We start from the raw sequence: 13,449 nt of genomic DNA, 5'->3' as shown, positions 1-13,449 counted from the left end.
TAGAATCACCCCTCTAAAAAGGGTTAAAAGCACAGTTTTTCCTTTGTGACATGTTTGCTTTGTTTCAGATGTTTCCGCTTAACACAAATCCTGCAGTGGCTCTGACAATCTCAACCAGTTATTTCAGGGGAGAAAAATGTGCTTCAAATGTGCTTCCAATATAAAACTAGTGTGAATTATACGTTCTGTTTCACATATATATATATATATATATCCAACAGCTTTTCAGAATGTGACACCTCTGTTCTTAGATGGTTTATAATAAGTTTCTGGTTTCCTCTTCATATCTAAAATTTAGATCACATACACGACCATCTGCAAATTAATATTTTTCCTTTATTTCTTTTTTAATAACCACTGATTTTGAAGTGGCAATTGGACTTTCATTATAGCACTTGTCTCTGTAATTGGTAGTGAAAGTGCTTTACACTGCATCACATTCATCCATTTGTTCCCACTCTCACAGCAGTCACAGACTCTGGGAGCAGCTTGGGGTTCAGTGTCTGGCCCAATGACACTTTGCCATGTAGATAAGGGGCAAGGAATTGAGCTTCCAACCTTCCAGTTTGGCGATTCCCAACTCTAGCTCTTGAACCACAGATGTCCCATATAGCACATTGCAGAGACATTGAAAGTAAAATGCACGGCAATGTACAAAAGAATAAAATCATCAGGTATTGTTATCACCAGTGACCAAAATTAGATCCCAGATGAAAGCGGATGATATCTGTCCATGTTTGTTTTGTATGTATTCCTATATAAATACATGTTTTATATTTGGAGCTGAGCTATTTTGGACCCGATGAGTACTATTAAATAATCAAATAAACACATACATGACAGTTAGATGTAATGACATAAATGAACAAAACGTTATGATGTGAGTTTGTTCCTGCATACCATGGACTGAAAAGTTGAGTGTGGAACCTTTAGGGGAAAGTAGGAGCATGGATTCACAGAAACTAAATATTCATATTTGTTTTCATTTGTATATAACAGTGTGAAAATAGGAATCTTAGAATGAGCCGTTTGTATTTATAGAGGGAGTGAGTCGACCAAGTTGCACTGCCATGTTTCCACAGTAGTTCAGACTGGACTAGCTCTCCTGTTTGTCTGTCTTATGTTTAGGTGCATTAGTATTACATTTACCATAGTTAAAGACAGACAAATGTATCATCTTGGCTGATTGATCAGTGTTGATTGGACATTTTACAAATAACTGGTATCTGGCAGAAGGAGGGAAAACCCTGACTCAGTATGCTGAAAAAAAATTGTGTTTAGTCTGATGGCTTGATTTCCGTATTACTTTGACATAAATATTTCAGTTACTTGGTTTATTATAAAGTCAAGGATGTTCAGGGATTAAGACCGGGTTTAACATCCTCTTAACTAAAAAGCCACTGGCTCTGTCTACTACAGTGTTACCTTCTAAAGTTTATACACCACTAATAACTGATCTGTCTTCTTCTTTCAGGATCTTACATGTTGGTGAACTCCTCCCAGCATGCCGCTGGTCAACGTGCTCAGCTGCTGCTGCAGACACTGAGTGAAAATGACACGCACTGTGTCCAGTTCAGCTACTTCCTGTACAGCCGTGACGGCCACAGTCCGGGGGCCTTAAGTGCATATGTACGAGTCAACGGCGGTCCACTCGGAAGCCCAGTCTGGAACGCTTCAGGATCTCATGGAAAACAGTGGCACCAGGTTGAGCTGGCTGTCAGCACCTTCTGGCCAAACGAATACCAGGTGAGGAATGTGTTAAACTCAGCCAATGATGTGGACAATACCTCCAATCCCATAGTATGTTCTAGGATTTAAGGACTCATTCATTTTGAGAAGACACGAGTACATAGCACATGGGAGAGGCAAGTCTCAGTAAAAAATATGAAAATAATACATTTAGACAGTAAAATACATAGAAAATGGTTGAGGATGAGGATAAAAGTGTACATAAAAATGAAAAAAAAACTGCCACTGTAACAGGAGAATGATATTCATATTGAAAAATCAATTTCTTAACAAAAAAATTCAGATAAATGTGTATTTTATCAGGGGACATGGTAGGAAATAACTAAACCATCATGAGGTTTTTGTGTAAACAATAAATAACTGATAGAAGCTACTTTGGTGAATATGTTTAGGCTTTTGTCTATTTATCATCATTGAAACAACGGGCATTCTTCATATTAATAAAACTACAGAATACTGTTTTATTCAAATACACCTGAAAAATTAATATGGTGCTATTTTAAATGATTTACTGTACAAGCATCAATAAGTAATGGTATCAGTCCAAGGATCAGTGATACCGGACTGTCAGTATCAGATATGATCTTATTCTTGGTATCAGATCAGTTTTCATCATAAATCTCTAGGTTCTTCATTTAGATAAACTCTATGTTATGATGAAACTCATACGTTCATTATAAGTCATTACCAGGCTTGTGGTGTTTTGACTTTCATCCGGAAATGTGTTAACGAAACCAGATGTTTCTTTGACACTTTGTAATAGAATAGTCAGGGCAATTTATTTTTACGATAAAGATCTGGACCCTTTGACCAACATCTTGTACGGTGAAAATATACACCGTAAGGCTGTGGCGCTCACCACTCCTTTCAGCCCGGAGGCAAATCTGGTGTTAATTACTTGCATTTGCACTTTAATTAGCATTGATTCCCTTGCGAATGTAGCCGACATTAGCGCTCAAGGGCCCTAACTAGGTCTCATATGGGCATGTCTGGTAGAGATTTTACCAACTCATGCCTATGTAGCATTCTGCTTTCTCCAGCAAACTGCACGCCATTTCATGTGATGGTTTACAGTAGACAGACGTTGATTGGCATCTACCGCAGTTCTCTGAGCACGCTTTGTGCAGTTTCAATAGATGGCACAGTCAGGTGAGCACAAGGGATATCCATCTATTAATCCAATTTCTTTTTTCTGCAAACTCTGCGGAGCTGTCAAAAAGCAATTAAGCTGAGTAGTGTGCATTTTATCAAGAACTGTCAATTCCTGCAATTTAATTAAATTCTATTCGGCCGTGCAAGAACTGACCTTCACTATGTAAATAATAGTCCTTTGTACAAGATGTAGGATGACACTCTTCTACCACCCCACATGGTTTCAGAATAAGTTATAGGCTTACTATCTGGGACTGACAGGAACAGAGGCACAAAAATGGTCTACACTAAATGTTGAAGTTTGGTCTGAGAGCATAAATTATCAATAGATTATGTCAATGTATATGTATATTTACACCTCTTCCAGATAATAATTACTAAAACTTTTTAATTTCCAAAAGTAAACTGGTGATTATTTTCTTATGTCAAACACAGTCGTATCTAGTACTATCAAAGAATTAGAGAACATGCCTCAATCATTTTTATTTCTGGGAAATAAGCTTTTCCACTTGGCTTGCAGAGACTTATGCTATGAAAAGAAAGCTTAGCATGGCATATTATTAGCCCAGTAAAAGGACTATAAAAACTATATATTAACTACAACCTGGCATCTCCAACGGAAACCTAAAACAGGCTGTTAACATCCCTGAAGAATGATGACTGTCATTACTGTGAAGTCTGAGTAGACATATGTTTATGGATGGATTCAACAAATGAGATAAAATGTGTTATTATTAGGAAATTTTAGACATATGTGTTCACAGACTGAAACAGACTCTATCACCTGCTTTAATTGTGTATTGTAAACTAACTGTCTCCTTGTCAAAGGATCATAAATTCCCACAAAATAAACCTTATTTTGTCTTGTTTAATATTGCCATCCTGTTTAGTTTTATAATTTATCAGTTTATATTAACAATACACCAAAGGAACATCTCTCTAGAAGGATTTTGTAAACCTTTGAAGGGAAAAATGTAAACTTTGTGTCTACAGAGAGAAATCGGTTTTGCAATGAGATACAGTTGTGGAAAAAATTATTAGACCATCAAATATCATCAAAAACAATGGTTATGCAATGGTCACTTCAGGGCTGCATTCAATTCATACTTGAAACTGATAGAAGTTGCATTTAATGTGTAATATGAACGAGCACTCAAAAAAATTGGATTTCACCCAAAAAATCCAAATGGTGCATTAAGACCTGCTGTCTGAACAGAGCCTAAGACAGTGTACTGAAAAATCTGAACGGATGATTTTAGAAATTTGCCGTCAGTCGATTACTAGGCCTCATGAGCTATCAACATGAACCGACGGTTAGTGCTCAGATAAAAGTGTGGAAAGTGTTTTTTATATGTACTGATAAACCAACAGACGAGGCAGTTATAAGTTAACTCATCCAGTTCCTAGTGCCTCGTAGGTCATATGATTGAATCGGGGATGTGGTTTTGTCCAAGGCTGCATCACAGTGATAGTCGCGGAAAAAATTATTAGACCATCAAAAACAATGGTTATGCAATCAAGTACTAACACCTGTGTGTATCTTGTGACTAAAGCAGACAGAAAAGAAAACATGGAATGCCTAAAAGCACTGTTTTTGTCAGTACAATGCCATAGCTATTGAGGTAAGAACTGAAATGATTTTGTTTTTTATCCAGAAAACATGGAAAATGGATAGAGATCAGCTCTGAAATTAAACTCTTATGAGTTATTTTTGTTGGTATCATTATATTTGTCCAAACAAATGTACCTTTAGTTGTACCAGGCATTAAAATGAACAAGAAATTGAAGATAACAAGGTTGGTCTAATAATTTGTTCCAATTGTGTATAATTACACAATTGGAATACAAAATATGAGCAAAATACAAAATGTATGCATAAGGAACAGAAAGGGGATGAAAGCAATGAATGTTGAGACTGTTTTCTAGTCAGACATAAATGCTATATTCTGATGAAACTGTTGCATTCTTCAAATATAAGAACATCATTATTGGAAAATACTCAATTATCTTACATACTATCTTTAGCCAAAAGTGTCCATAGGTATCAAGACTTGGCCACTGAACATCATTGTGTTTTTATCCAGCTGTTAAATATTAGCATTTAAAATTTTTTCCATAAAAAAAAAAAAAAAACCTCCCCAAACTGCTAAAATTGGCCTTTTAATAAAAAGCAAATGTAAATAATTGCAATTTAAATAAATTGTAAGTGATAATTTCATGTGTCTGCTTGTGTGGCCCGATCAGGAGACTATAATGTTCACTGGATTAATACAAGAAACAAACTGTAAATGCCATATGAGCAAGAAAATATCAACATATATAAAGAGCTGCTTAAACTAATTTGAGACAGAAGCTTTGAAAAATTGTAGAGTTTGACAATGTAATGTGACCCAGGCCATTCATTTTGAGAGTGAAAAGCTTCAAGTTTCTGTAAACATATCTACAGTGATTCCCATGCTGTGTCCTAGTTACACTATATCTATGGAGAATAAACCACATTGTCACAATCATTTCATGAGTAGAGGTAAAAAATATTTTATTCCAACTTCAGGGAACAGTGCATTATGTCTGTAAACGCCTCAATCAGCACATCAGGTTATTTTCTTTTCTCGAATTATTATTATTTTTTTAAATTGAATTTTCATATTGTAACAATCATAACTGTACAATTGAATGTACATAAAATATAACAACATAGTTATGTAGTCCCAACCCTGATGCACCTCATACTCCAACAAAAATATATAAACACACATCCAAAATGAATACATAAAATAAAATTAATAAATTAAAATAGTATAAAGAAAAGAAATTTAAAAAAAAAAAGCATGTATATCTTTAGTTACAATGAGAAATTGTTTGTGTCCATCTTTTTCAATATATGAGATAGGGATGTAGACAATTAATCCACTATCAATTAATTGTCGCTAAGAATTTGCTCGATTAAATTATTAATTGTCAATTGATTGCCCTTTTTCTCTGCTGAAATCTTCCTCCATCATGTCAGTGATGCAAACTCAGAAATGCGCATTTCTTCTAAACTGCCCCTCTTCAGATCCATTTATTTTATTGAATTTCCCTGCAGAATTTATTTACTTCTGCTCCATAAATGTCACTGCCTGTACTGTATCCCTAATGGTACAATAAATCAATCATTAAGGAATATGATATGCATTTTTCATGAAGTATACAAAACAATATTTAGCTTTTATTCTTATAGACCCTATCGAAAGAGAAATTCAGGTTCTCAGGTAAATTGCCACTTATCAGTTAATTGTTAATCGATTGATAAGGTCAACCAACTAATGATTAATGGATTAACTGATAATTTGCATCCCTAATATGAGAAGACAGGTTGCCACATTGCATAGAATTTGGCTGCATTCCCTCTTGTGTTATATCTTATTTTTTCTAATGTTAGATTGTTCATATGGAGCTATTAACGTGCACATGAGGTAATTTAATAGTGAAATACTGCATCTAACTGGTTCACGAGGATGAAGAATCAGCTGTATTATTTACATTACAATAACAAATAAAAACTTGCATATATTTTAATTTTCTTTTCTATTTTTATATGCAAATTCAGTTAAAACCTGCAGTACTTTTTGATGAGAACCCACCTGTTGTTGTTATTATCAACCCACAAAAGGAAAAAAAAAAAAAAATCCCTATTATCCACACAGTTCCACATGCTAGAGGCACAAATACTTCAGACTTTGGTTCTTTATACTTTTTAAGGTGTCAGCCTTACAGCCACAAATCAGTATGATCAAGAATTGCAGCTCTATTACTCAGTGCCACTGGCTGTTCCACCTTCTGTTGTATGTTACCCTTTGTGAACAGTCCAGCAAGAAAGCCTGTCAGTGAATCTGTTCATTGGCTCAGTTTTCCAGAAAATAAGCAGTCCTCGCTGTCTGATTGTTTTCTTTCTGTGTCTCGTATTACATATTAAATAGCTGTTCCTCTCATGGTGCATGTTAAAAATGACTGAGTTAATGAGGGAGCTTCAAATGGTGGAGTGTCCTGCTGAAAAACACTTTACAGTCAATGGATGAATAGAGTGTTGTGCTGTGTTCTTTCTCTGTGCTGTAAAAACAAGCTTCTTAGCCGGTGTTCAACAAATCAGAGCTGAGAAGTCACAAATGCAATAATAACAGACATTATCCTGCCTTTTCTGGGTTGTTGTTTTTTTTTTGTTGTTGTTGTTGTTGTTTTTTTTTGTTTTTTGCTCATGTTGAATTTGCCTGTGTACTCAGTGCATCTGTTCTCTGTGTCATCTTCTTCTTCCTACTCCCCGGTGGAATCGTATACTGTCTTGTCTTACAGTCCTGTGAGCATATCAGTAAACAGTTACGGCTCATAGGTGAGTCAGAATTGTGGTTCTGCTGCCAATGAGCGGCTCCAGTTAGGAAAAGGAGGTTTATAATGGGCTTATGAGAAGGAGTATGAATCGGAGGACGGGACAAACAGTACAGGAGAAAGAGATGAGATGCTAGCACTCAAATTAGTATTGACAGAGCAGCCTTTTAATAGAACAGCTTAAACTGGTAATGGCCCAGCTTTTATCTCATGTGGAGGAAAACATACACTCCACATTTATTGGATTAAATTGGTTAATATTGAGGATTTGGTCAGTAGGTATCAACAGCATTAGATAAAGCAATCCTATCCCTCTTCTCTTGCCCTCAGTCGATGTAATTGTTACTTTAGCCGAGCTGACCTCATGCTGTTTTTCAGAACAAACAAACTGCCCCTCAAAGTCATATATACCACGGCTTACATTGCTAATCCCCCCAGCAGTCAAAAACCTCATCACTGTGGAATGACAGAGGGTGTTGCTTTGTAACACGTCACTGCTCTTACACAAACCAAACAGAAAAGGCTGGACGGGGAGGCATTAGTGTGAACGTTGTGAAAGTTTAATAGCATTTTAACAATGCTCACACAAAAATGAGAACAATGGGATCAGTCTGCGGCATGGCACAGTTTTTCTTTTCTCTGTATTCACCAGAGGGTTTTAGTTTTAAAGCCTGTTAGCTGAAGCTTGTGTGACTTTAAATGCAAAAGGGGTTTCGGTCATATCGTTTCTATAGCAAAGTGCTAAGTGATAGAAAGGCAGATTTATCCTGTCATTAAAGGAGCAAAGCACTCTTTTGAAGCAAGGGTGGAAAATAGGCACCTCTTATCATTGTCTCTGAGTTAAATAAAAATCCCAAGAGAACACACATCAGTTTGGAAATGTTTTCCAAATCCGCAGGTTTTTCCGCCTTATTAGATTTCAGGTCGTATAAGAGATCTGAGTTCTTTGCCTACAGCACAGGGATACAAAATGTCAGCGTAGCCTTTTGCTCTGCACAGATACAGATGTGAGATTACTTTCATTGTTGCTCATTTCACAATTTTGGGGTGTAATGAAATGCCTTGTTTACAGCACTTGCAGTTGCGCCTTGAAAATGTCACTGTGAAATGCAATTAAAAACAGACAAATTCTCTGATCATCACCAAGAATATTAATATACAGAAAACCAAAATCAACTGTAAAATCCACCCTGCAGGACTTTATGTCTTCCTCTAAACATGTTCACACTTAGTTGTAAATCACACGGTTGATTCCAGGTGACCAGGTTATCCTTTATGTTAATGTCAGAAGGTGACCAAAAAAAAAGGTTACACACCGCCATCTATCCGATCTTGAAATTGGGATTTTGGGTTTAACAGATTGTAGTCTGGAAATCGTTCATGGTAAGACCTTGAGATGCCTCAATTGGAGATTTTGTGCATGTCTGGTACGTTGCCATGTTCCTCTCTCCCTCCAATTGGTAGAAGTGTTTGCAATACCAGAAGAACCTTGTTATCAAATATTAAAGATGTTATCCAACCTTCCAAGACTGCCAACCTGAGCCGAAGACATACCCCTTTTTCTGTCTCTCACCTCTTTCTCTCTCCGTCATCTTCTCACCAAATGTCAGAATCTTTTTCAACCTGGTTTTCACTCTGTTCTGCATTCACATATATTTCTCCCTCTATTTCCCACATTTGATGTTTGTTAAATCCTTAGCTCTCTTAATCCATATCCTGGCCTTTTTTTTTTTTTTTTGCCAGATTAATTGATTTTAAACTTCATCTTACTCCAATCCAATCCTTGAGAGCAAAACGTACTAATGAAGAGATTTACTCAGAAGGGATCTCTCTACTACTTAGAACAGCAGGAATGATAAATGACTATGGTAAATCTATTGAGACATGAGTATTGTATTAAAAGAATCCTCTATATTTTATGGTAATACTGTATTTATCAAGGGAGGCTTAAAGTCTTAATAATAACGACCAAAACTGCAGTGAAAAAGACTTTATTACAAACAAGCCAAAAGTAGAACACAATTAGTAGTGATGTTACAAATTATTACCAAGAGGTGTTGTTTTTGGTTTGGTTTGTTTGTTTGTTTGTTTGTTTGTTTGTTAACACTCTGGCAATAAAACTATTGATTGAATTTGTACCAAACTGGGTTTATAGATTGCCAATGACAAGGAATAGATGCTATTACATTTTGGGAAAAGTAGGTCAAAGTTAATATTTGTAATGAATTTTTCAAATCTTTTTTTTCCTATTTGCAAATAATGGGCAAAATTTCAAATGTCTGTAGCAGCAAAACTATTGGTTGAATTCATACCAAATTTGGGTTTATAGATTGCCAGTGACCCAGAATAGATGTGATTATATTTTGGGAAAAGTAGGTCAAAGTTCAAATTTTTAATGAATTTTTTTTACATCTTTTTTTTTTCTCTCATTTACTTGTAACGGGCAAAATTTCAAATGTCTATAAAAACATCAATTTTGTTTCAATTTACTATAAACTTGTCATATATACAGGGTGGGGAAGCAAAATTTACAATATTTTGAGGCAGGGATTGAAAGACAGTGTATGACCAATTAGTTTACTGAAAGTCATGAGAATTTAAATCTTCAAATCATATTTTACTGCATTTCTAACGGTCTTGTTCAATTGCCATTTTCTCATGGATTTGGTTGGATCCTTTAGAATTTTGGATTTGAGAGCTTTAATAAAAGCTTTGGTACGTTTTTTGTTGCTTCCTCCACTTCCAGACTTTCTCGTAATAGTTTTGCTCATAGTCATTCTCTTCTTTCCATTATAAACAGTCTTTATGGACACTCCAACTATTTTTGAAATCTCCTTTGGTGTGACAAGTGCATTCAGCAAATCACACACTCTTTGACGTTTGCTTTCCTGATTACTCATATGGGCAAAAGTTTCTGAAAAGGTATGGATAATAGTGTTAGGTAGGATTATGACATCAATATATGTTTGGTTTCAAAACAATTGACGTAGTGTCTGCTGAGAAAAAACAACTAAATGTTCATTGTAAATTTTGCTTCCCCACCCTGTATATATAGAGGCAATTGATATGCTGACATCAGCACACACATAGGCATGATGACATCAGCTGGATCCATGCCAAAATACGCTACAATACATGCGAGGGGTGAGGTTTGTTGTGCCTGGCACCACTTCTTTGATTCAGTTAAGGAAACGCCCCCAAAGCCCAGGTACTAATGGTGGTGATGAGTGAAGGCGCTATTAAGGAAAGCCTTTATATCCACGAGAGGGAAGCTCTGAGGTTTTGATTAGAGGACCAGACGTCCAAGGTGAGGTGGAGGCGCTTGGAGGAGGGTCATGAAACAGAAATGACAGCTGAATGACAACAAGGAGAAAAAGAACACTTAAAGGTTGAGAGCTTACAAGTAATTGGTTAAAAGCAAACATGTCATTTTGTGATTGGATGAAGACTGAAATCAACTGATTGAGCTTAGAGATTGAGGGCTTGTGCTTGTGACTCAGAAGGCATTCAAAGGGAGCCCTATCTGTCTATTTTCATGTCTTTTTAGACACAAATATAAGGAATAATATCAGTCTTCAGGTGTAAGCCATGTGATTAGCCTACCTGAACATGAGGACTGGAGGCAAAGGGCAAACAGCTACCTTGAATCTAGATCCTAGCAATCATAGAGAGGTAGCCAGGTTTGCGAGCATCTTGCCTCTATAGCGACCCACTTAAACCTCAGTGACTGAATCTGGCAGCCTGCTTTACGTGGCACCGCATACTGAGTACTGTTCTTTGCCAACAAAGAGTTTTACCTTGCAACCTTCACTTCAACAGCAATTTGTAATGCAGATGTATATAATGCCAATGAGTCACCTTTGATTTGTTGGTATATGCATTTCTAAATTTTGACAGAACTAGACTTGGTGCCTCTGCAGAATGCTTTGTCAGGATAAAAATATGCGGTAGCTGTACATATTTGAGATATGATATGAGTTTTTCTTGTCTTCCAAAGTGTTATGTATTCTATAAAAACTTGTGAAAATCCTTTAATCTTGCAGAAAATCTACCCTGTTAAGGCCAGACCAATCCATGGCTTTTTCAATTTTCTGTTCAATCATTTCTTTAAGTAAACTAGAGAAAGCCAGACACCAAACATCAAAGACTTGTAAATGAGATTCCTAGTCAGAATATTTGTCTTAGTTTGGTCTGATATCTACTGTTTATCCCACTGGAGCCTACTGAAAGTCCTCCAAACTGGCCCCATGGCTCTGGATAATGGTTTTGTGAAAAAAGAGAGCAAAATGAGATTCCTAACATTTACGCCATATTTTACAGACTGCTATGACATTTTCCACTTGAGCAGATTTCCTTCAGCACATGACCTTTTGTCTGTGCATTTTTAGGAGGTTATTTACCGATGGCTGTGGCTAATAGTGAGTGAAAGCCCTTAATGTCTAATGGGTATCTCATGACGAAGTGGAAAGGGTATAAGATGGTTTATAGGGTCAGATGAATTGTCTCTTGATTTGTATACATTACAAGTGCTTCTAAAAGCCAATATTAGAGTGTAATGTAATATGTTCTCGTAATGTGTATTTTATATCCGTTGTAAATCACTCTGTGCCACATTTTTATATTTTTCCACAAGAGAGATGATTCTACATTTTTATCTTTTTTTAAGTAAAATATGGCCTCATTTATATAAAGTACAGGCTCATGGAAAGTTTCATTGGGAAAGTGGCTTTCAATAAAAATCTGGGGAGGTTGTTTATTGAAACAAATGCTCTGACTGTCTGCCTCTTAATAACCTTCTGTCCTTAATGGCTAAGAAGTCCGAGGATTAACCAGTAATCAATCTCTTATAGAGTGCTTTAATTCACGGAGAGTAATAACACCTTCAATTAGACCTTCGAGACATTTTTCTCATCGTTGTACACCATTAAGTTTAATCAGTGTTTCTAGCTAATTTTCATGTCACTCTAAGCACTACAGTGTGTTCTTATGCAGATAATTCAGGTCAGCAAATGGAAGAATGCTGTTCTTTATTCATTGGCTTGAATGGAGTGAATATTTAGATGCAGGGAAGGAGTGAACAGTAAGAGAAATAGACAATAGCAAGAAAAAGTTAAAGGAAATAGATAATTAAGCAAGTGGTGCCAGGCACAACGAACCCCACCCCACGCATGTATTGAAGCTTATTTTGGCATCAATCCAGGTGATGTCATCATATCAATTGCCTCTATATATGTGCCAAGTTTGAAGTAAATTGAAACAAAATTGATGTTTTTATAGATATTTGAAATTTCACCCATTATAAGTAAATGAAAAAAAAAAACAGATTAGAAAAATTCATAAAAAATGTGAACTTTAGTTACTTTTCCCAAAATGTCATGAGTTTTATTGTGGGTCACTGGTAATCTATAAACCCAGTTTGGTATGAATTCAACCAATTGTTTTGCTGCTAGAGTGTTAACAATACCCCTACAGATAAGCCTGGGTGACAGTCATGATTTTTCGCAAAAAATTGACGACTTAAAAAAGGGGAAAAGCGGAAATAGAAAGCATATAATAATATACTCCGTAAAAATAGGTGGCATCTTTCAGCTGAGATCCGAGCACTGTCTGGGAACAAACTGAAAAAATTACACTGGCAGAAGGAGATTAGCCTCAGTGTTCATCCGAGAGCCGGAGAGGAGCAGTCATCTATAGACGGAGCAGCTCAGTAACCAGAACCTTTCCTCCTGCTTTCCTTTCACCTCTACTCTCTACGCCTCCTTTACTTCTGTCATCTTCCGTCTTTCACCGTGAGCCTCACCTCTCCTCTCCTCTTTCAGCACGGCTGGCTTTCTGTCTCATCCAGTCTGTTTTTTTTTTTTTTTTTTTTTTTTTTAAATGACCCCAATCTCTTCACATCCCTTGTGTCTGCAGAGGTACCTTTGAGGGTCATGCATGACCAGGGTTGTTGTCACACCAATTGTTGCTATAATCACACATTTCCTCTCCAAGTCCAGGAAGGTGCACTATCTCGGTCCTGCCGAATGTGAAAGGCTGGAATTTGGGCCAGAGGTCTTGGACATTTTGTTGTGTCTCAGCGTGCAAAGTGCAAATTCAACCAGACTCTGTTGTGTTGAGAATAGTCATGAAGCCGTATTGGTGTGGGAATCAAACTTCTTGAGGTTCTTTAATGCTGTTTTTTTTCCT

The 13,449-nt window shown here is 36.4% G+C and overlaps 1 protein-coding gene across 4 annotated transcripts in view; it reads left to right on the top strand.

Moving 5' to 3' along the window:
* ptprub (protein tyrosine phosphatase receptor type Ub) overlaps positions 1–13,449 on the top strand; it is a 222,130-nt gene that overhangs the window by 104,787 nt on the left and 103,894 nt on the right. For all 4 annotated transcript variants that reach the window (XM_030157990.1, XM_030157989.1, XM_030157988.1 and 1 more), the window contains exon 3: positions 1,475–1,746. In XM_030157990.1, coding sequence (XP_030013850.1) covers positions 1,475–1,746 — 272 coding nt within the window. The remainder of the gene's footprint in view (positions 1–1,474; positions 1,747–13,449) is intronic.

This window comes from Sphaeramia orbicularis, chromosome 16, assembly GCF_902148855.1.
Source record: "Sphaeramia orbicularis chromosome 16, fSphaOr1.1, whole genome shotgun sequence".
NCBI classification, from domain to species: Eukaryota; Metazoa; Chordata; class Actinopteri; order Kurtiformes; family Apogonidae; genus Sphaeramia; species Sphaeramia orbicularis.
Note: the sequence above shows the minus strand (reverse complement) of the source record. Positions and strands in the feature narration are given on the sequence as shown.